Source organism: Microcaecilia unicolor, chromosome 5, assembly GCF_901765095.1.
Source record: "Microcaecilia unicolor chromosome 5, aMicUni1.1, whole genome shotgun sequence".
Classification (NCBI taxonomy): domain Eukaryota; kingdom Metazoa; phylum Chordata; class Amphibia; order Gymnophiona; family Siphonopidae; genus Microcaecilia; species Microcaecilia unicolor.
In genome coordinates this window covers 260957261-260981978 of record NC_044035.1, presented here as the reverse complement: position 1 = coordinate 260981978, position 24718 = coordinate 260957261, and the positions used below count along the sequence as shown (strand labels likewise).

At 41.6% G+C, this 24718-nt stretch overlaps 1 protein-coding gene across 2 annotated transcripts in view; it reads right to left on the bottom strand.

The window, feature by feature from the left end:
* TBC1D23 (TBC1 domain family member 23) overlaps positions 1-24718 on the bottom strand; it is a 111001-nt gene that overhangs the window by 84446 nt on the left and 1837 nt on the right. For both annotated transcript variants that reach the window (XM_030204069.1, XM_030204070.1), the window contains exons 2-5: positions 20458-20569; positions 20182-20287; positions 18144-18348; positions 11143-11266 (exon numbers count right to left, since the gene is read on the bottom strand). In XM_030204069.1, coding sequence (XP_030059929.1) covers positions 11143-11266; positions 18144-18348; positions 20182-20287; positions 20458-20569 — 547 coding nt within the window. The remainder of the gene's footprint in view (positions 1-11142; positions 11267-18143; positions 18349-20181; positions 20288-20457; positions 20570-24718) is intronic.

Here is a 24718-nt window from a genome sequence, read left to right as displayed (position 1 = left end):
CTCCAAGGCCCTCCCTCCTTCTGAGACCTCCCATGTCCCCCCCCCCCCAAGGTAGCCGCTACCGCCCCCCACCCCGGAGTCGCCCCCGCCCCCCCTTCACCCGGCCCGGGCCCTCTCTTCGTTATTCAAACTTACAGCAGCGCCAAAACAGCAGCAAGCTGCAGCTCCCGTTGGCCTTCCTTCACTGCCTGTGCCTCGCCCTCGTGTGACGTCACGTCGGCGAGGGCGGGGCACAGGCAGGGAAGGAAGGCCGACGGGAGCTGAAGCTGAGCTGCTTGCTGCTGTTTTCGGCGCTGCTGTAAGTTGAATAACGAAGAGAGGGCCCGGGCCGGGTGAAGGGGGGGTGGTGGCGACTCCGGGGGGGGGGGGGGTGGGGGCGGTAGCGGCTACCTTGGGGGGGGGGGGGAGCGGTAGCGACGTCAGCGGTTCCCTCTCTCCACTTCCGCGCAGTTTCCCTCTCTGTCCCGCCCCCCTCCCCTCGTCATCACGTCTTGACGCGGGGGCGGGACAGAGAGGGAAGTCTCTACTGCGCATTTGCAAGTGAGTACGGTCACTTGCCTTTTATATGTTTGATGTGAGGTGCTTTGCATCTCATTATTTCCTGATGTATGTCGGCAATAACATTTTTTTTTTAATTTCCAAAAGATAATGGAACAGCACAGACTGGCACTGAATACAGATGCTGTGCACTGCACAGCTCATCCCAGGCCCTGGCATATGCAGCTCCCGCACCATCTTTGGCATCTATACGACTGAGGCTTGGGTTTTCAGTGTTGTTTTCTACAATGTAAGATGGACTGTAAGCGCCCTTCCTGAGGCAGCCACAAGGTTGGCGAAACAAGGCACTCTTGTTGGAGGGCTGGCGTTTGTCGTCGGCCGAAGATTTAGAGGGCTGGCGTTTTCTTCAGTTGAAGATTTTTTGAAAGGGTCCAGAGACCTCTGAGGGGTATTTTTTCAATGAAATAGCCCTGTTTGGACTAAGCTAAGTAACTTTCAGACATATCATTGGCTGGCATGTTTCTAGCAAGTTAGGTCTTTAGGGGGATTACATTTAAGGTTTAAGGGGGTAGTTAGATTGCTGCCCCTTAGTTTTTCCTCCTATTTTATTAGGGCTTAGGTATTTCTCCCAGGAGTGTTCTTTGGGTAGTTCTTTGAGACAGGGAACAGCCTAGGTTGGGTTGGTTTGGGATAGGTGTTCATTTAATTGGTAGACACAAGAAGGAAAGAGAGTTTTTCATCCCATTTGTTTTTTTTCTCATGTAGTTTGAGTTTTTACGTCTGGGGTTTTTTTTCTCCTTTTCCTTCTTGGGAGGAACCTATGATAGTAATGGACTCCGTATTATACAAGACTAGTAAAAAAGGCCCGTTTCTGTTTGAAAGGAAACGGGCGCTAGCAATGTTTTTTTTTTGTTTTTGTTTTTGGTAACTACAGAGTTGTTAGAAAAGTATTATAATGAGAAGGAATATTTGTTAAATTTGTAAATCATCTGTTGCTGTGTTGTTCCATCATGTGAAGCAACTGTCTTCCCAGGTGCAGTATATGTTTGAGAGAGTGTTTGAGAGTGTCTGTGTGAGAGAGAGGAGTGAATGTGAGAGTGTGTGTGTGTTACAGTGAGATATTTTGTAAGGTCTGTGTTTGTAAGACATGAAACTTGTGTAAGTAAGATTAGATGACAAATTGTTTTTTGTTAATCAAACAGGTTTAATGTTTTTTTTTACATTTTTAAAATGTCTTTATATACAATGTTTTTTGTGTAAACTTTTGTACAGTTTTTGAAAAGGTGTCCTTGTTCTGGTCCATTAATGACTTTCACAATTGCATCTGCAGATGTTTTAACTCTTCAGAATGCTACATATAGTTGCCCATGGGTAAACACAGGTTCTGGTAGATAAATTCCGACTTTGTCAAAAAGTTTGTCCTTGTGCTTTGTTTATAGTCATGGCAAAAGCTAGTTTAACTGGAAACTGTTTTCTTAGTAATGTGAAAGGCAGGTCAGTGTTGGATGGTGCTAGTTGTATGCGTGGTATAAAGACAATTGTTCCTGCTGTTGATCCTGTGATTATTTGGCTAATTATTAGATTTTTTTTCAAGTCTTTTACTATCAAGCGAGTCCCATTGCATAAACCTTGTTTTGTGTTTAAGTTTCGTAGCAGGATAATGATTGCTCCAATTTTTAACTGCAGTTTATGGGTAGGCATGCCACTTGGTGTTTGCTGATGTAGGAACTCTATAGGATATAATTGATGTTCTTCATTATTGGAATCTTGAATAGAGTCTGAACTTAAGTAAGTGATTGTTTTTCCGTCTAAAATATTTAGTACAGACTCATTTATGGTGTCTACTTGTGAATTCTTTGGGCATAGAATTGCCTTTTTTGCAAAGTTTGCAACAGAATCTGGTGTAAGTTTATGTCCATAAATGGCGTTAACTATACTGTCCTCACAAAGATGTTTTTGTGGTATTTTAATAACATCTTTGTAACCGTTTGGACATGGTAGCTTTCCTTGTGCTAACGTAATAAGCCATCTGTTATATTCGGGGTCTACTGAGCGTACATTTTTTTCTAGTTTAAGTATTTTAAAATTTTTCCAAAGTTTGTTAAATTTAATGCTTGCTTCAATAATGCTTGCAGGGTGCCCATGAGGTACTACTGGTAAAGTTTGTTGGAAGTCTCCACCAAGTAGTACTACTTTTCCCCCAAATGGTCTTTGGTTCTTCATTATTTCTTTCAGTAGTCTATCTACAGCATCGAGAGCCATACTGGGTGCCATTGTTGATTCATCCCAGATAATTATTTTTGCATCTCTAATGACGGAGGCATCATGGGATGTTAACCGCATAGTTGATGTTTCCAGGAGAGGTACTGGTAATTTGAATTGTGAATGATACGTTCGTCCTCCTGGAAGTAAATTTGCTGCAATTCCTGTGGATGCAACAGGTAGTGCAATTCCTCCTTCCCCTCTTATCATGCTGATGATTGATTTGTATGTAAATGTTTTCCCACTTCCACCTGGACCATCAAGGAAGAAGCACGTGTGTGAATTATTGTTTGTGTTGCATGCCAAAAGTATTGTTTTAAATGCTTCTCTTTGTTCATTATTTAGTTTTTTTTGCATTTCTTCTGCTTTTCTTTTTTCATGTGCAGCATTGTAGGCAACGTGTTGATCTTCCAATTTGTGCGTGATGTTTGGTAACCCAAATTGTTGTAGGTGTTTTGCATGTGTAATGAGTACTGCTTGTATTTTATGAAGGCACACTTCTTCACATAGCAGGCAATCACCTTGACAGCCATGCTGTTGTTTAAGATCTTCTTCCATATAATTTTTGTATTTTGAATAAAGTTGAAAAGCATTTGTTATTTCTGCAAAAACACAAATGTATGCAAATAGCTCTCTAATTTGCTGAGGCATGTTGCTCGTGATTGCATCTTCTAATGTGTTGTCCCATAGTGCCTCATCTTGAATGAGCCCTAGTTTTTTAGCTGTTTCTTGAAAGGTTGGATAAATTACATTATCCACAGTTTTTAGGTCTTGAAAGGACTGTGCACCTGGTTTGTGTAGAAGTATCATTCGTAAACAGTAACGTTCTGGCTCGTTTGCAAAATGTACTGTATACATTCTTCCAATGGTTTTGTTATGTCCAGCTTTTCTAGTTTTCCATTTCCTTTCTGTTTTATCAAAAGTATAGTATACAGGTATATCTGTATACAAAATGTGTTTTGCATTATTATCTTCTGCATTTAGTTTGAACCAGGCTGTTAAAGTTGTGTCCCTTGTTTTGGCTGTTTCTACTGCTGTTACAACTTTGTGTGGTTGGAAAACAATGTTCTGTTCATTTTCTAAGTGTACTTCTAATCTTTGTATGCTATGTGATTGATGATGCATTTCGAAGCTGTTTAATCGCCATGCAGCCTCTGGTGCACTAATATATCTTGAGTCTGTGAATGTTTTTATTTCATCATGTTGTACATTGTTGTGCTCTGTAATAAGTACATTTGCACAATCATGTCCTTTGTAGACATATTTAAAAAGGTATTTTACACTTTTTATAGATGCACATATTTCTACATTTATATGGCAGTTGTATTTTAAAAGTAAATAAGGGTTGTAAGGGACTACCCAACTGTTATTAATCAATTGTCCATGTAACACTGTACCAATCCCATTGTCCCGTCGTCGTTATTTGGGATATCCATCACAGTTTTCTATGGTTTCATCTTGGAATGCTTTTGGGAATTGTTTAGAACACTTACCATTTAGCATGCATGGTAAATGTACATTTTTTTGATTGCATGGGCCATGTATCATATGTTTGATAACTGTTGCATGCAGTCTTGGGCAGTTTTGTTCAGAAGGTATTTCTGCACATACTATTTTGTCAATTATTTCCTTTGTTTTTGGTTTGTTTTCCTCCTTGAGGATAAGTAATATGTGGGCATGGGGTAAACCTCTTTTCTGAAATTCAATGACATAAATGATAGCAAGAGGAACACCAAATATATGCTGTTTGCATATATCATGTACTAATTCTTTTAATTTTAAATGAAACACCCTTGCCACTAAGTCAGGTCTAAATTGTGGTGCCTCTCCTTTTTGTAGATTGTTATTAATTTCTTCCCATCTTGGGTTGCAGGTCATAGTGATAAACAGGTCTGGCTTGCCATATTTTCTAACTATAGCCATTGCATCTTGATAGTTTTGATGCATATTTCTAGGACTTCCAGCAAATGATGATGGCAAAATAAATGCCTGTCCTGGTGTATTTCCTCTGTTTGTAGCTTCACTTGCTAGGTGGTCCAGTAAGCCTGAGTATTTTTCAATTCTTAATTGTTTTTGATTGTTTCGAATATAATTTAGGTTGTTTGCCTCTGTTTTAATGTATGCATCTACAAAATATTGTTGTGTTAATTTACCTGCACTTAGGAAAGGGTTAAATTCGTCTCTAATTGCAAAACGGTACCCATAGTACTGCATTTGTGTTACTCGTATTCTAGGTGTTGTTCAGGTTGCGTATAGATGTTGGTTGTTTGCATAAAGGAATATCTATCCCCCAACTCTGATCTCCATATGGGAATAATATTGGATATACCATAGGTTCCAGATTTGGATCTAAGACACTGATAATCTCATGTTTTTGTTCCTCGTTTTCCTTGTTTCTGCAATGTATGATTAGTTCTCTGTGTAATGGAGGTTCTCCATCTGTATTTTGGAAGATGAATGCGACTTCATTTGCTCTAGGAGCATTGTATCGTCTTTGATCATTTTTACGGTCTTTAACAATGACCATTGATACTGTTGTTGGTTCTATTTTTTGTTGTTTAGCTTCATATATGCACTCATTTTCCACTTCAAACAACATTTTACATGCATGTGCAAATGGATTTTCTTGTGCCATAATTTTACTTAATTGTTTCATTAATATATCATTTATTTTTTCATTTGTTGAGTTTTGTAGTCTTTGACTCGCTGCTTCTTCAGGATCTAGAATATATAACTGTGCAAATTGTCTTTTTTTGTCTTTTGAAGGATGTAGTGTTCCTGTTCTATGATAAATGTTTCCATGAATTCTGAAACAGTAAGGGCCATATCCTGGTGGTGCTGCAATGTTTGCTCCCATGGATGCGAAAGCTAAAGAACTGTTAATGGACCTAATGTTTTGTTTGAAATTGTTTGCATATTCATGTTCTCCACAAAGAAGCTTTTCTATGATTTCATGTGTTCTAATTTTTGGTAGTTGAACTTTTCCTTTACTACAGCATTGTTTGAAAAGGTTGTCAGATGGTGTTTCATGTTTGAAAAATTTTGCTTTGCAAAATATACAGACTGTGTTTAGCTGTCCACAACTGTAGTACTGAATGTCATTCTCATTGACACAGTCTATTATGGCAATTCCTGTGGTCTGAGTTGTGCACTGTACTGTCATTGTGTTATTCCTTGTGTCATTGTTGTCTGCAGTTTGTGTTGTTGTCCTTTGTTTTTGTCTTTGTTGTAGTAAATGTGCTCTTCTCTTTTGATCTCTTATTGGTTGTAATCTATTTCTTTGTGTAGCAGCATGCCTAGTTTTGTGTGTTTCTCTTTCTTGGTCCGTCATTTCTGCAATTCGCTTTTTTTCTGTTTTTCTTTTCCTGTTACTCATTCTTTCCTCAGGAGTCATATGTTGTATCTTAGCTCTTTTCCTCGCAGTTGCTTTTTCACGTTCTTCTGCTTTTTCATGTTCAGTGCGTGCATTACGTCTTTTTTTTTCGGCTTCTGCTTTACGCCTCTTTTTTTCCATTTGTGCTATTTGTCGTTGACTATGTATCTGTTCATCATCAAGTAGTGTAGTTGTTTGTTTTTGTTGTTTGTCTGCTTTTTTTTCTTTGTTTCTCTCTATTATTTCTGTGTTGTTTCTTTTGAGTGTTTGTATATGTTCATCTGCCATATCATTGTTGAGTTTTTGTGTCTTTTCTTCTTCCATCATAGGTGTTTTTCTTTTGTGTTTTTTTTCTGTTTTTTTTCTCTTATTTGGTACATTGTCCTCATCAGAGTTGGTATTCTGTTTTCTTTTGTTTGGTTTAATTTGTATAGTCATTTGCAGTTCTGTGTCTTGCATATTTTTCCCTGTGTTTTCTTTGTTTTTTTCTGCTCGTAAATATGATCTTCTTTTGTTTTTCTTTTCCCGTTCTTCATCTGTCATGTGTTGTAATTTTTCCCTTTGTCTTAAAGTGGTTTTTTTTCTGTGGAGTTGTCTTTGTTCATTTGTCATTTCATTGATTCTTTTCCTTTGTAATTCAGTTTTTCTTTGTCTTCTATTTGCTTTTTGCTCTTCTGTCATGTGTTTGGTGTGGTTCCTTTTCCTTGCAGTATTTCTTTGTCTTTCTTGTGCCCTTTCATCTTCATTCATTGCATGGTGCCATTTTATTTTTGCCTCTTTTTTTTAAATTTTATTTTCTGTTTTTTCTTCCTCATTTTGTGTATTACCGTGTTTCCCCGAAAATAGGGCATCCCCATAAAATAAGACCTACCGAGGTTTTTGGTGCCCTTAGAAAATATAAGGCCTCCCCCGAAAGTAAGGCCTAGCAAAGTTTTGTTTTTCCCGGTAAGTAGGGTCCCCCCCCCCTGAGATCGCCGGGCCCCCCTCCGTCGTTCTGAAACTAACCCCCCACCCGAGGTCGTCCCCCCCCACCCACCCGAGATGGCGCCCCCACCCGAAGTCGCCGGACCCCAACCCCCTCTGTCGCTCCGAAACTAACCTGCACTTAAGCCTCCTTTCACTTTCCTTCCAGTTCGCAGCAAGCAGCAGCAGTAGGAGGGCAGGCCACTCCTTCCTTCCGTGTCCCGCCCTCGCCTGACGTAACGTAACGTCAGGCGAGGGTGGGGCTCGGAAGGAAGGAGAGGCCTGCCCTGCCCTGCTGCTCCTGCGAACTGGAAGGAAAGTGAAAGGAGGCTTAAGTTCAGGTTAGTTTCTGAGCGACGGAGGGGGGTGGGGTCCGGCGACTTCGGGTGGGAGCGCCATCTCGGGTGGGGGGGGGGGCGACCTCGGGTGGGGGGTTACCGGTAGTTGCAGGAGCGACGGAGGGAAGGTGGGCGGGCCAACCGTGTTTCCCCGAAATATTAAGACATCCCCTGAAAATAAGACCTAGCGCCTTTTTGGGCGCAAAAATTAATATAAGGCAGTGTCTTATATTCGGGGAAACACGGTAGTTGCTTGTTGGTTGTCTGTCATTATGACTGTGTGTGAGAGAGAGCCACAGGCTGTGAAAGATAAAGAGAGAGACTGTGTTTGGAATACAGTAATAAAATGATTAATCAACAGTATCTGTGAGAGACAGAGATAGTGTGTATGCTAGAGAGAGTGTGTGAGACGCCCCTCCCCATTTCACCCCTTCCGTCTGAAGTGCTGGCTGTTGTCCCTTCTTTCCGAGGTGCATGCCCCCTCCCCCAGTTTTTGGAATTTCAGCGTCCGTTTTTTGTTCCTTGGAGTGTGCATGTTTGAGAGAGAGAGAGAGAGAGAGAGAGAGAGAGAGAGAGAGAGGGTGTTTGTGTGTGTGTATGAGAGGCAGTGTGTCAGAGTTGTGAGAGTGGCAATGTACAGGTGCTGTGCATTGCTCCTTTCTTCTAGTAATATCCACATTCATTGCCCTTGCAGGACCACAGGGGCGGGCAGTGAGACAGAGTGTATGTGTATGTGTGAGGGTCGGTGTGACAGAGAAACAGTGTGCATGTGTGTGTGAGAGAGCGTGTGTGTGTCAGTGAGTCACAGAGATTGGAAGACTGGTTGTGTGTGTGAGAGAGCATGTGTGTGTCAGTGAGTCACAGAGATTGGAAGACTGGTTGTGTGTGAGAGAGAGCGTGTGTGTGTGTGAGACACAGAGATAGTGTGTGACAGAGTATATGTGTGTGTGTCTCCATATTCTTCTCCTTCCAGCAAGCCCTTGCAGGAGTACGGGGGTGGGCAGTGAATCAAAGTGTATATGTGTGTGAGAGTGTGGGTGTGACAGAGAGACTGATTGTGTGTGTGTGTTTGAGTGTGTGTCACAGTGACACACAGAGAGTGGAAAAGTGTGAGTTTGTGTGTGAGAGAGAGAGAGAGAGTCTGTGTGTGACACTGAGCTACAGTGTGCCATAGTATGTGTGTGCATGACCCCCTAATACTGTCAGAAGTGCAGGTACCCCCACCCTTTGTGTTTTAAGTTCTGGGACCATAGCAGCGAGCAGTGAGTCTGAGTGTATGAGTGAGAGAGTGTGTGTGACAGTGAGACACAGAGAGTGAAAGACTGGTTGCAAGTGAGAGAGAGCGGTTATGTGTGTGTGAGACTGTGTGTGTGTGTGTGTGTGTGCATGACCCCATTCTTCTGTCCGAGGTGCAGGGTCGTTTTCCCCCCCCACCCCGTGTTTGGTTTTTCAGTTCCTTTTCCTTTTTTTAATCCAGCAATTGTGTGTGTGTTTGAAAGAGTGTGTGTCACAGTCAGACACAGAGAGTGAAAGAGTGCATGTGAGACAGAGATTGTGTCTGTGTGTGACACTGTGCTACAGTGTGCCAGAGTATATGTGTCTGTGTGTGTTCATGACTCCCTCATTCCTTCGAAAGTGCAGGTACCCGCACCCTTTGTGTCTGAAGTTCTGTGACCAGAAGGGCGAGAGTGAGACAGAGCGTATGTGTATGTGTGAGACATGGTGTGTGTGACAGTGAGAAACAGAGATTTGTAGACTGGTTGTGTGTGAGAGAGAGCGTGAGTGTGTGTCTCCATATCCTTCCTTTAAGCTGTTGCAGGACCACAGGGGTGGGCATTGAAACAGTGTATGCCTGTGTGAGAATGTGGGTGTGACAGTGAGACAGTGTGTGTGTGTATGTGTGTGTGTGTCACAGTGACACAGAGAGTGAAAGACTGTGTGTATGTGTGCATGGCCTCCTCCTTCTGTGTGAAGTGCAGTCCCCCCCCCTTTCTGTTAGTTTCCCCCCTTCCCTCCTGTGAGTGACAATGTAAGGGTGCCCCCCCCCTCCAGTGTTTCTGTTTTGAATTCTTTCTTTTATCCAGGGATTGTGCTCTCTTTACCATGCCCTCCATCTGCATAATTTTTCCTCTCCCCTTCCCTCCCATTCTGTTCTCTCACCCCCTCTCCATGTGTTTGTCTGTCTCCCCTTCAAGTTCCATGCCCCCTCCCTTAAAGTTTCTGCCCCCTTAATTGTACCTGTTCGTTTACACGTTGCACTGCTGTCTGCAGGATCGGTTCAGGGCGGCTGTGAACCTCGTCCAGAGAAGACTGCAGTTGGTTTTATCTTCTTGCTTTGCTTTTTGTGAAGTCCCCTGTTGAGGCGGCTGGAGGCTGTTTCTTCACCTTTTTTTTTTGTTTGTTTTGTTAATGTGGGTCCGGAGGGCTGCTGGAGGCTTTCTTCACAGTTTTGTTTTTTTTTTGGTTAGTGTGTGTCCCGAAGGCTGCTGGAGGCTGTTTCTTCACCTTTTTTTTTTTTTTGTTTTGTTAATGTGGGTCCGGGGGGGGGGGGGGGGGGGGGGGGGGGGGCTGCTGGAGGCTTTCTTCACGGTTTTTTTTTTTTTTTTGGTTAGTGTGTGTCCCGAAGGCTGCTGGAGGCTGTTTCTTCACCTTTTTTTTTGTTTTGTTTTGTTAATGTGGGTCCCGAGGGCTGCTGGAGGCTGTTTCTTCACGGTTTTTTTTTTTTTTTTTGGTTAGTGTGTGTCCGGAAGGCTGCTGGAGGCTGTCTCTTCACTTTTTTTGTTTGTTGGTGCGGGTTTGGATGGCAGTTTGGAGCGGCAGGTTCTGCAGGATAGCACTGTCAGGGCAGCAGTATTCTCCTCAGCTGGGCGGCAGTCTCGTGCTGTGCGCGCGTTCTGATGGCAGTTGTGGATTTCATTAGAGCAGGGCAGGTTCGGGAGTGCTCCTCGAGCCTTTTTTTGTTTCACTTCTTTTTTTTTTTTTTTTTTTTGCGCGTGCCAGCAGCCAGTTCCTGCGATCAGCTGGGTCTGGTGACGTCATTGAGTTCGATGCTGCCTAACAGACCACCTCCGTGCTGAGGGAGCCACGGTCCGAAGCACTTTAGAACTTTGGAGGTGAGTTTTATTATATAGGATGTGTTAAATTCCGTTGGAATGGTCCCTTGTATGGAGGTTTGAGGTTCCATTTGATATATATGTTATACACAAGGTGGAAGTTTTTTTCCCTTGTAATTGATTGGGACACCTTCAAACCAACTTTATAACACAATGTCCTCTTATTAGGTTGGAATTATTTCTATAGAGTTTGTGTTCTCCTTTAGTTGTTAAGAGTTTTACTATATGCAGCTGTATTAAATGTTAGCCTGTGGTTCTTCTCCCAGTGCTCTAAGGGGACAATTCTCAAAGGAATTCTTTGTGGATGAGTGTTTACCCATGGAGAAAGCCCCTTGGAAATGCGGTCCCCTCAAATACAGGGAAAAGAGGCAGGGTTGGGGTCAGTCCCAATAAAGATCAAATGAGTTTACGTATTTATTTTTCACCATGTACATACTTTTCCAGCAGAGAGAGAGTTTGTATTTGCAAAACCTAGATGAGGAATTTTCAACGAGGAGGATTTCCATTGAAAACTAGCTTGCAGACCCATGGGTACAAACAACATAGGGAATTTCAGATAGTAACAGGAAAACAAGGGGAGGCCAGTTTCACTTACCCACTTGAGTGCATAGCAGTCTGGTGTCACCTTCTTAGTGTCCAGGAATGAACAAAGTTCAGGTTCATGGTATTGAAGTAGAAGCCTGAACAGGTGAAATGGCCTTCCCTTCAGGACACACTCTCTTAAATAAATACATACATATAATTTGTACTTAAAAGAGAAGGAAATGTACTTTCATATTGCATGTACTCAAAGTTCATCTATAAACATTTGCCTCTTCCCATCCCCACTGATGGCATGTACTGTTTATACCTGAATTATATATACAGCATTAAAAGACACAGGGGATCCCAAACCTGGTCCTGGAGGCACCCCAGCAAGTCAGGTTTTCCGGATATCCACAATGTGGAGGCAGTGCATACAAATCTCTCACATGAATATTCATTGTAGATATCCTGGAAATCTGATTGGCTGGGTGCCTCCAGGACCAGGTTGGGAATTACTGAAATTAAATATACAATGCTATTATGAAAACTATGTATAACAATCTCTTTTAGTGGTCAGAGAATTCAACTGAAGAATAAAACAATGTATGCTTCCTCCTTTGCCTATGTCGGCGCCCACTTGTGGAATGCCCTACCAAAATCAGTGAAAGAGATTCAGGATCATCTGGCTTTTAGGAAGTCACTTAAGACTTGCTTATTTGAGCAAGCATACCCCAAAGATCCGGGCCAACCTCACTAACCTCAGGATGCTGCCATTGCGCTCTGGCACCGTTATTATGGACCCATTTCTTTATCCTTACCTCTCTGCCCTACTTACTCCTTTCCATTTACTGTACCCTGTCAATTTTTTATTCAAATGTTGTAAGCCACATTGAGCCTACCAGAGGTGGGAAATTGTGGGATATAAGCACTGTAAAATAAAATAAATAAACTTTTCCCAGATGTCCCTACACCTCAACTGTGTTGAATGAGCAACATTTGGGTTCTGAAACCTCAAGTGGCGACGACAGAAGCTTCTTTTTACTTTAGGTTTTCATGTAAATATTTAATTTTGTATTCTGGGAATCAGTGTCTTCTTTGAACCTTCACAACTGGAAGGATTTATAGCTAATAAGGGGGTGCTGGAACCTAGTACCTGATTTGGGGGAGGTGTGCTAAATGCTGCACATCTTATTTTATACCTATGGGCCACATAGCACTTAGCACATACTAATGTTTGTTAGTGTGTAATAAGCTTTAATAAAAGGGCCCCTTGGTTTGCTGTTTTATTTGTCCTACGATTTCATGGGTTATAGCTGGGTTTAAAGTAGTTTAGGTGGGGTTATTTACCCTGGTAATTATACTTTATACTGTTTTTTTCTGTACTTTTTTTTTCTCTTCATCAAATTATGTAGGCTGTTACCTAGATGGCTGTTTTTCTGTATAAGAGAGCTTTTGTTTTAACTTTTCCTTTTTTTGTATGATAAAATCCTTAATAAAAAAATAAGTTAAATGAAAATGACAAATATAAATCACAAACTGACACAGATATATTGTATCTAGGGGTTTCCCATTAATTTAGGGGAATTTTATGGAGAAATTAAGTCTTACCTGAATCTTCTTTCCATTAGTCCTTTACACTATTCTAAAACCTGCAGGTTAGTCATGTCCATCAACCAGCAGATGGAGATATAGAATATAGCAGTGAGCTAAAGAATATAACCCTAGCCATTCAGTATTTATCTAGACAAGCAGTGTGAACAACAGATAAGACTCAAGCAACAAGTAAAATCCCATATCCTAAAAATATGTTTTTTCCACACTTTTTTGTAAACGAACATCCTGCAAAGAACGCTGAGCCTGGTGTCTCAGCAGGACAAAAGAGAAGCTCTTTGAGCAGGGACTGTCTTTCTTCTATGTTTGTGCAGCGCTGCGTACGCCTTGTAGCGCTATAGAAATGCTAAATAGTAGTAGTAGTAGTAGTAGAAAGCACAGCAGAAGAAGGCCTAGACCTTCACATAGAAACAGAGTCATATGTACCAGGCAGGCTTCTAGAATTGTGTAAAGGACTAATGGAAAAAAAATTATTAGGTAAGACCTAATTTCTCCTTCTATATCATCCTTACACTATTCCAGAACTTGCGGGATGCTCAAAACAGTCCCTAATGAGGGTGGGTTCCTGATGCTGCTGCCTGCAGAACTGAAGCCCCAAATGTGACTTCTGACCTGGCCCGCCACATCTACCCTATAATGTTTCACAAACAAATGCAGAGACGAACAAGTCACAGCCTTGCAAATCTCAAATTGGCGAGAGTAAGGATGCCTCCGTTCAGGAAGTAGCCACTCTCCTTGTAGAGTGCATCTTCAGATCAGCCAGTGGCTGAATTCCTGCAAGAATGTAAGCCAAAGAAATGGCTTCCTGTACCCACTGTGCAATTGTGGGCCTAGATGCTGCCAACCCTGTTTCTGCTTGCTGAAGAGCACAAAGAGGCAATCAGACCCCCTAAACTCATTTGTTTCATCCAAAATAGATAATGGAAGAGAGAATGTTACAGATCTAAAAGTCTGAAGGACAAATACTGCAGCCCACACACCTCCGTCTGAAAAGAAGGGAGGTCCATCAAACTGATTAGCATGGAATGCCGGGACTACTTTAGGCAGGAATGATGGAATGGCCCACAGTGAAACCCCTTCCTCCGTAAAACAGAGAAAGAGATCCTGGCAAGAGAGGTCTTGAAGTTCCAAAACAAAGCACGCTGATGTAGTAGCCACTAGGAAAATAATCTGTCAGGTCCTTCAGCAAAGCTTTCTTTACAGGTACAAAGGGACACTTCTGTAAGGCTTGAAGAACCAGGCTGAGATTTCAATCCTGACAGATTGGACAGAAGGAAGGACAAAACCAACATACCCTTTTCAAAAACCTAATATCAGGGAGAGATGCCCTGGAAGAATGCTCTAATCTGCCCCCCCCAAACAAACCAATGCTGTCAACCAAGTGCCAAACCTTTCTCCAATCCTGACTGAAGAAAGGACAAAATGTGAGACAGGGAGGAAGAGAAAGAGGAAATAACCCTCTCCGCACACTAACTCTCAAAAGTTCCCCACACCCTCACGTAGGCTGAAGTAGAGCACTTCCTAGCCTGCAGAAGTGCAGTGATCACAAGGTCCGCATAACCCATGCGCCCCAACTTTGACCTCTCAATGGCCAAGCTGTAAGACCAAAGGGAGACAGATCCACCATTAGGAGCAGACCCTGCTGCAGCAATCCTTGAACGTGAGGGAAGCGGCTGCCCATCCTCCAGAAGAACCAGGTCCACATATCACTAGAATGAAACAGCTGGGATGGGAGATGATTCTCATGAGCACTCTGTCTACCACTGGCCATGAAGGAAAGACAAAGCAGGTCACCAACTGGCCATGGGAGGAGAATAGCATCGAGGCGCAGAGAACCCAACTCCCTCCTGCGGCTGAACACCTTGGCACTGTTCCTGGAGGCCATCAAATCAACTCACTACGAGTAGGAAGGCTTCCTCCGACAACTCCCATTCCCCTGGATCCAAGGAGTTTCTGCTGAGGAAATCCGCTTGCACATTCATTGACAAATGTGCCAAAAGACACAGCAAGTACTTCTCTGCCCAGTACATCAGTAGAGCTGCCTCCATCGCCAGTTGCTTGTTGCAACTACCCCCTTGCTTACTGACATCAGCCACTGCCATAGCGTTTTTCAGAGAACATCTAATGGGGGAAGACTTCAGAAATAGAGCAAACACTTCCAGGGCCAAGTGACTCACCTGAGGTAATGAGCTCTCCATCCAGAAAGGCTGGAATCCATTGTCACAATTTCCAAATGAATTAGTGGAAAGAGACCCCCTCCCCCCAAGTTCCACTCTAACAGCCATCAGCATATGCTCTGCCAGGTTGACAGTGTTCACAGGAGTTGCACACTGTAGTCCTCAGAGACTAGAAACCAGCAGCCGAGGAAGGACTATAGAAGAGGCCACATGTCATCTTGTGCTCACGGCACCATCTCTCCATCACTGCAGTCATGGATGAAAGGCACAGCGATGGGCTCCTCTATGGTGCCTGACATTTCTAGTTTGTATATTAATTAGTCTGTTTAAGCATGAGTAGCTGCACCATGCCCCATTTGCAGCTAACACTGTCTTCTGACAAAAACAGTATACTGATAATATGCTGTTATGGTTGAGTACTCGGGCACACCTTGAGGATTTTTTTGAGTGGTTGAATGGTTGCAATCATATCCTAAGAGGGTTTTCTTTTTTTTTTTTTAAAGGCAAGATCCTGGTCTACTGCGTTTTGGAATATCAGGGTCTATCAAAGAAACAGTGTACCAGTATGGCAAAACAAAAAGCTTTATTGATGACTGAAAGGAGCAATAACCAGTCTTCAATAAACCTTTTTGTTTTGCCATACTCGTAACACTACTTCTTTGATTGGATCTGAGTTTCCTATCCTGGATTTTGTTCTAGTCACCTCCAGTGTTTTTCTGCTTCTCTGGGTTGCCACTCTTATTTTGGACACTGATTACATGGAATGGGGCAGATGAGTAGCCTAATGGTTTTTGCAGCTGGCTGGGAATCAGAGAGTCCAGACACAAAGCCCAAGGCTGTTCCTTGTAGCTTTAGGTAAGCCATTTAACACTTCATTGCCCTTGGATAGCCAGGGGTGGCACTGGTAACCTCACCCCACTTAGGGCCTGCAATTGAAACCATCACACTTGTAGGCAGCAGAGACGAGAGAGAGAGACACATTACATGAAATAGGGATCATTTTGATTTCTCTATTCATTGCAAGGTAAATGATTACAATACATTGCTACATTTTTAAAGTACTCATCCTGTCCATTTGAAACAAAGCCTGCTAATTAGTCAATATTTTGGCTAAGATGTTTGTGTTCTTTAGTTCATGAATTTAAACGGCAGTCTTGTGTGACGGCCAAGATTTTTTTTTTTTTTTTTAGATTATCCCTTCAGATGTGTGAAACTGGCCTTTTTAAGAGCTTGTATGATAATCTTTTGAAAGCTATTTTTGTGGGGTGGAGATCTTCCTGCCTTATGTACTTTCTTTTGGTGAGCATGTATACATAGTACAATATATTCAGAAATACTGGCATGTGTTATGTTTTCATTCTTTCTTTCAGGAACTACTGACAACTTGTGCAGTTTTTATTTGGTTGACCAGAAATACCTATGGGCAGTCATACATCTCCTGGGGTTATATTCTTTGCTCACAATGTTCTGCATGTCCCCAGGTGATCAATGTTATTCTATGCGATTACCTGGACATTAGCCTATTTTTATATGCCATTTTGTGCCCTTGTGGCCTTTATATGGGAAGACCAGGTGGAAGTTCCAAACATGCTCTGCTTATGGCCCACTGTGTGCAGAAATCCCATTGATTTTCAAGAGATAAAGTTTACTAAATTGATTAGATGCTCATTTTGTTATAGAGGGATGATGTTCATAATAACTATTGAAACATAAAATATATATATATTTCTTTTATATATCTCTGAAGCATGGCTCCCTTTGGTTAGAACTTAGACAATGAGGAGTAAATTCAACATAGGTTGCTATAAAGTTCAGTGCCAAAAAACTTGATGCCAAGCTACTATTCTATAACGGTAGAGTTGCTTGCCAAATCCGTTATAGAATACTAGTGTAAGCCAACAGTTATGCATCAGACTTTAGGCATAACCACTTATAACATGTCTATGGCTGGCATAAATACCACCAACAGAAAGCGAATTTACAATATCAATGTCTCTGGTAACATTCAACAACTTGTGTACACAAACCAGGACTCTTAGCCACCAACTTCAAGAAAGTGCTAGAAACAGTTCACACCAGTATAATATAACAAACATATAATTTATGTGTATAGAGTACCCTCAGATATGAACCACTGTAACTGCAGTCAATGAATGCTGCTAAAAAGTGGCATAGCACTTCTTTCATTAGGTAACTCTAACAATTTTTTGGGAGAGCAAATTATGCTCATTTTTTTATGCATCCCAATCACCACAGTGCTATAAAATCACTTATTACTTTTAAAATAGTATATACTAGGTGAAAACTGTGCACTTATCTTATAGGTTCTTGCCTCCCAGGCAGAACTGTCTTGCCTTGCTGAAACATTTATCAGTTGCCTTCCCCTGGAACTGCCCGGGGTTTCAATTGCTTTCCTCAGGGACAAGGGTTAAGGCTGCATAGATCTTATCTTCCTCCTTCTTTATTGCTTCTTTTCTTTGTTCAAGCAATCCACAAAACAAGGCAAAGCCTGCTTGTCTCTTGTGGCTTATAAGGCATCCGCATTCATGTAAATACGGCAGTTAAGTACGTAAATACAACTATGCTATAAAGTGCACACAAGACTAGCGAAAATGCCCTTGAAATGCACATGCCTCTTCCATGTGAACACCCCCTTTCAATTAACATGTGAAAGAAGTTAGGCAAGCTGGTTACAGAATAGAGGCATAAGTCTGTTACAAGCAATTAGTGCTTATTAACGCCTATTAGTATTTAGCACCAATTGTACAGAGTGGCGGCCTAATGGTTAGTGTAGCAGGTTGAAGACCTGGGGAACTGAGTTTGATTCCCGCTGCTGCCTGATTGTCAGCAGTGGGGTGAAATCCTGGGGAACCAGATTCAATTCCCACTGCAGCTCTGTATAACCCTAGGCAAGTCACTTAACCCTCCGTTGCCCCAGGTGCAACAGTAGTACAATGTACTACTTAGTGAGCCGATTAGGGACAGAATCAGTACCTGTAAAATGAAACTGTGAACTACTTAGGTCTAGGCAGTATATAAATACTTAAATGAATGAATGATTTGCCAATTTCGTGCCAATTAGTTAATTATGTTATGCATGTAACTGGCCATATTCTATAACTGCGCAGCCTGCAGTTCAACCTCTTAGCACTGCAAAACAGGTTCACAGACACTTATGATACTAAAATATACACATGCTACTCCACATCTATGCCATCTGCATCAATTATTTATTTTTTAATCTACTCCTCCATGCCTCCAACCCCCCCAAAAAAATTCTTACCTGGGGATGTATTTATTCATTATCGCGTAGAAGCAGTTGTACAAGTCACTGCGTGGTATCTGAAGCTCTGCCAGGGGTTTGAGCAGATATAGCCAGCCCAAGTCTAGCTGGTATTTAACATTGCGGGACTTACAATAAAAGGTAACAACAGATTCAATATCCAAAAGCAGTCCTGGTTTCTCCTCTTCTGATACTGAGAGTTGGTCTGCAAACAGCACAGATAATTGCATACTGTATATAGGTCTAATGACTATGTTAGCCTTTTTTGGAGAACTAAGTTCTGTTTCACACATGCCAATTAAGCTAGTACATCTGAAATTAAAACATTTTTTTCTTGTAGTAAAGACAAGAAAGCAGTATCATGCTTACTTCTGCTCCATTTCTGTCCTACAAATGTGAAGGCCAAGTGTTACCAGCCTCCATTCTTTTACAGAGTGTAAAAAATTCCTTTCTAGAGCTAGTTAACTCTGCCACTGACCAAGTGTCATTACCTGAATACTAGTCCACTGACAGTTCAAAGTAGATGTGCCATTAACTCACAGTTAAGGTGAGTAATGAAAGGGAACACAGGAAACAAAAATGACAGTGTGTAGTTCTTGCTACTTATTCTGGACAGTTTTTCAGCAGTCAGTGAACAGGAATCAGGCATTAGCACAATCATTTGCTGAAGTGCTATGTGGCTGGGGTAAAAAAAAAAAAAAAACTTGACTGTAGCCTTAGACAAATTTGTCTGCCTGACAGAGATCAAAGATTTGTTTTACACATTGTTTTATGTGTGAACACCATTCCTCACCCAGCAGAGGTCTCCTTGCCCACAGTAAATTATAAAGCATCAATAGCCTCCTATTGTTTCCGTCTGTAGGTTCTTGTGTACAGACACAGAGAAGTTGCTCTGTGACTGTGGGAAAGAAGGGAAGCTGGTTTAACCAAACCTCTTTTAAAAAGTAATAAAACACTGTTACCCAATTAAGAACATTCAATTCATAGGTGCAACAAAAATTAGATTTATAACCCGCCCTCCCAGCCCCATAAAGGGCAACCCAGAGTGGTGTACATGATAAAACAGCACAGTACAGCAACAGTACTAAAATAAAAAACAAAACAATGATCCATCTTATGTTTTAAGCCATCTCAGGTCTACAGGATAGGGTATGCCTCAGATGGCCTATCACACATATGGAGCAGATGTACTATGAATTTTTTTTCTATAGACATAATGGGCCGAATTCAGTAAATGGCACTCAAAAATTGACATTCTGGGTTGAGTGCCCTTTATAGAATAGTGAATAATTCCTGGTATCCAATTTTGGTGCACATTCCTGGTATTCCTTCTCCACCACCGCCAACTCCAGGCTCCGCCCTTTCTGCCTCACCTCACCCTATGCTTGGAATAAACTCCCTGAGCCCATACGTCAAGCCCCCTCCCTGCCCATCTTCAAATCCTTACTCAAAGCCCACCTCTTCGATGTCGCCTTCGGCACATAACCATTACACCTCCATTGAGGAAATCTAGACTACCCCAACTTGACATTTCGTCCTTTAGATTGTAAGCTCCTTTGAGCAGGGACTGTCCTTCTTAGTTAAACTGTACAGCGCTGCGTAACCCTAGTAGCGCTATAGAAATGTTAAGTAATAGTAGTAGTAGTATTTTATAACACTGTGCATAAACCTTTGGAATGCCCCAACCTGCCCATGCCCCTCCTATTGGCCATATACCTTTTTGGGTTGTGCACTATAGATTTGGGTGCCCAGTGTTACAGAATAGCGTACAGCCAGATGTGTATGCAAGTCCTAATTGATGCTAATTAGCATTCATGATTGGTAGCACCAATTAAGTTGCACACACATCTCAGGACTGCGCCTACATTTTGGTGCAAAATGTGGGCAACCTTTATAGAATCCTGGAGAAAATGGGAACTAATATGTTTCTGACCTTTTTCTAACAACTGCTACCTTCTCATAGAAGCCAATTTCTTGAGTAGGACTCTGAAGTGATCAAACGTTATATAGGTATCATTAAACAGGTTATTCAACCTACCAATTAGTGTTTGGCAGTCCTTGTGAATTGCAGTCTGTTCTGGCAGGTCTAAACAACCATCCCAAGATGCTAAGCTGTCCCCTTTCCCAGCAACATTCAGTGCAATCTTTAAAAAAAAATACAAAATTAAATTTGTAAAAGCCTGGGCCCAAGTAGAAATTTAAGAGTGCCAAGTTTGATGTTAAAAAAAAAAAAAAAAAGATCTTAAACTTCCAAGCTACTGACATAAGCCCTTGTTATATGCTCAGGTTTTATAAATGCCTTGATAAGGTTTACCTTCCAGACTTTAGCCCTGAGATTGGCAGGCAGTTCTCGTCCTTGAATTATGTTTCTTACTGTTTCAAGATCACAACCTCCTGCCTCCAGAGCTTCTGTGAGGTCTTTTTCCCTGTAGAAAAAGACAGAACCCCATAAATATTCATTCTGTTTCAGCACTGATCTATCCAAGTTATTGATCTGTTCATTTACAAACTATTACTCGGAAACTAAGATTGCTCTGCTTTAGTTAAAAACTTCCTGTACACTGGTTCTACAGTTCATGCTGGGGTTCAGATCTCTCAGGCCTGGGCATGTCAGAGATAATGTGTCCATGCCCAGAGAGGGAAAGAGGATTGTTGGTTCTACTGTGTTAGCCCTTGATGGTCAACATGTGCTGCTGAGGTTTCACCTCACAGGAGGCCCCATCTTCAGTCCTCTGGTTGATCAGGGTCCAAAAAGCTACCTGTGCATGCTGTCAAATTAGTTTCAAAAAGAACGTCAAAACAAAGTGGAAAAAAATGTACATTCATATACCATGCTACAGATTATTCAGGCAAAGCATACTGCATAATCATGACACACATTTCAAGAAACACTAAAAGCATAACAACAAAATCAGAATATAAATGTTCATATTAAATTAAAACTAAAAGTTTGACAAAATAAAAACAAATATACATAGTGGTATTCAAACTATCAACAAACCAAATTATTATAAAAATTAAAAGTGTCAATTTAACATGAAGATAGGAATGAAGAATGTTGCCTGAGGACCCCTTGTCCTTCATTTATTTATTTTTAATGGAAACTACGTTCTACTTTATTGAAGTCTAAAGAATATTTGGGAGTTATTTCTTCCCCCTTTCCTTTTTGCAACCACACTCAGTTTCTGTAGTACTTGTATTACAAGCCCTGTACCTTTCTAGTAACTCTTCTCTGAATTACTTCCATCCTCTCAATATCCTTCAGAATGGAATACAATACATGAGATAGATCACTACTGATATCCCTCTGTCACCTGTCGGTCAACCAACTTCCATTCCATTTCACCACTTTGAATCCTAAGTTCAGTCCTCTCAGCTTATTCATGAGTCTTCTGTGAGGATCCATATCAAGGAGTCTGTGTTGGAGCCGATTTTAACATTTGTGAGGGACATCTGTGTATCGGAAGCCAGTTGAGAGGAATACTTTTTTGCAATTTGGGAGCTTCCATCCCTATGCCTTTAAATTTAATTTACCGGTCAGTCAATTCTTAAGCCTGAGGAGGTTGTGCACTGACCTTTCAGAATTTTAAGTCAAAGGCTAAGGATTTGACTACCAGATTTCAATTATGGGGTTATCCCCGTAGGGCATTACGTCAGGCTTACCTCAGAGCGTGTTTTGCAAATAGAAAACTTTTGCTTCAAGATAAGTACTCGATTTCTGAGGATACTTTGACTTATGTTATGCCATTTACTCCTTTATCTTCAAAATTTGTTCAAATTTTACAATCTCACTGGCATGTATTACAGGTTCTCCCGGTGTTTGACAGTTTTCCATTAATTGCATATAGCCGAGGAAAAAATATAGGGGAGATGTTATCCAAAGCCAGATATGTTCAAGGGAGGGCTAATGTAGACATGCGTACTCATAGTATATGCGGTAGATGTCAATGGTGCCCACTTAGTATGACGGGACCAGTTTGGAGGGATGACTAGATGGGGTTAGAACTTCAGGCCAGAGGTGACACTTCTTGTATACATTCTAATGTAGTTTATATAATACAGTGTCCTTGTAAATTGGTCTACGTGGGCCATAGTAGTAGGTCCATAAAAAATTGTCTCAATGAACATAAATCATTAATAAGTACTAGGACTGAACAGGCTCCTTTAGTTACACATTGGATATTAACAAATCATTTACTGTCAGACCTCCATTGGAGAATTATTGATCAGGTTAATATGGGGTGGGAGGGTGGCAATCTGGATAATTTACTGAATTTTAAGGAACAGCAATGGATTTTCACGTTAAGCACTGTTGCCCCTGGGAGTTTAAATGCTGAAATCGAGTGGATGACTAATATAGATGTCCCTTTAAATTCAAGCTGTCCTGTGATTGGTGGGATCCTATATTTGTCAGTATATAAGTTCCATTGTTAAAACGCCGCCGCCATCTTGTCTAAGGCATGAAGTTGGCAGGCTATCACATGTTGATCGTTAGGTAAGATTTAGACTGGTTTTCAAAACTATAGCTACTTTAACGCAGTAAGGGTTGGTTTAATACTTTTACCCTTAATTTTCAGGGGACCTCCTTGAAAAAGCTTTTGCGAAACACATGCCGTGTCTGAGCACTGTGTCCCTAATGCCAACAAACTTTTAATTTTCCATCTCAAGATGAGTGTACTGATTATTAAAAACTAGTAAAAAAGGCCTGTTTCTGTGAGAAATGAAACGGGCGCTAGCAAAGGTTTGCTGTCCAGTGACCCTCCTCTCCCCCGGCCCCCCCTGCAGCCACCCATGGCCAGTGACCCTGCTGTCCCCCTACCCCCTCCAGCTACCCTGCTTTCCTCCTGCCCCCTTGCAGCCACCCATGTCCTGCAACCCTCCTATCCCCCTGCCCCCTTGCAGGCACCTATGTGTAGTGTGGAGGCTCCTGTCCCCCTGCCCCGTTGCAGCCACCTATGTGCAGCAGCGACCCTCCTGTCCCCCTGCCCCCCCCTGCAGCCACCCATGCCAGCGACCCTGGTTTCACCCTGCCCCCCCTGCAGACACCCATGTCTGGTGACCCTGCAGTCTCACATGCCCCTCCTTCATGCAGTGCGGTTGTTTTTGACAAAATGTTCGTGGCAGGCAGGAAAGATCCACATTCCTGTCTGGGCGCTGCTGTCGCTGGCGCTCTGTGATGCTAATTGCCTGTTGAAAATGGCCGCCAAGGGGCAGGGGGAGATTGCGTTTCGTCGAGTGTCAATGCTCCGCCCTCAACGTCATCATGTTGTGACGCGAGGGTGGGGCAGACACTCATGCACAATCCGGATATCTAGACCGCTTCAAACTTCCGGCTTGAGGCTTCATTAGAACATTGGAGGTGCCTTTTACATATAGAGACAGTAAAAATTTAAGGTATTTACAAACATAGATTGAAGTTAAGGGTGGTGAATGCTGATGAGCCGATGACGATGTGAGCGCACTTAAGACTCTGCTTAAAGTATGAAAGCAGTGTGGCGCAGCTGTGGTTCATTGCCTATCACTTTAAATTTATAAAGGTTATGCTGAAGCTGATTGTGCTTGATATTCAGTAAAGGAGCATTGGATTCTAGTGGACATGATTATACAATATGCTTTGCCTGAAAATCTGTACCAAATGGTATATGAATGTACATTTTTCCCACTTTGTTTTGGTTTATAAAAAGTCTTTTCGAAACTAGACAGCATGCACAGGTAGCTTATTGGACCTATAAACAGGCCCATTAATAGGGAATGTTTTTATAATGGTGATTTCCAAAGTACACTATTCACAGATCATTTACTTTGTTAGGAACAAGCAGATATATTAGCTAGAGCACCGAGAAGGCAGCTACATGCAAAAAAAACAAAAACATCTTTATTCAGTCTAAATGAGCAATACTCAAAACATTAAATGTCACTAGACTTTAAATATGTGCAAAATGGAAAAAAAGTAACACAGCTGACTTTATATACCAATCATGTTGTACATAAAAACAATACTGTTAACCTTAATCTGTTAATGAAACTGGTTGAAGTTTCTCCTTGTATCAAGTTGGTCCTTGTACATTTTTTTTTTAATCCTGGAGCATATTTACTGGGCTCAATATGTTTCTGTTCAGTACACTCCTATTTGTCAGGAATTAGTGTTTAGTAATTTTCCTATTTGTCTGTAATTTGCATGGTCATTAGCACCAGTTTCTGTTGCTTAGTTCCTGTAATAATCTGTCCTACTATTATGGAAACAACTCAACAGGATGATTGATTCAAGTCTCATTTTCAAAAACTACACACATTTTAATTAAATTAAAAATGTTAATAAAACTACATGTTAAAATAGCCAAAACTTTGTTCAGAGAATGCAAAATAAGCAAGCACTTAGAAATAACAGTACCTGGAGATATGTTATCCTATATGCTAACATAAGACTTGTGGGCAAAACAAATATTTCCTCACCTAAACTGTGGAGCAAAGTCATGTGGTTTTACTTCTGAAGGTCCCAGATTAACAATTATCTGATAGTAACATAATAGATTATGGCAGGTAAAGACCTGTATGGTCCACCAAGTCTGCCCAAC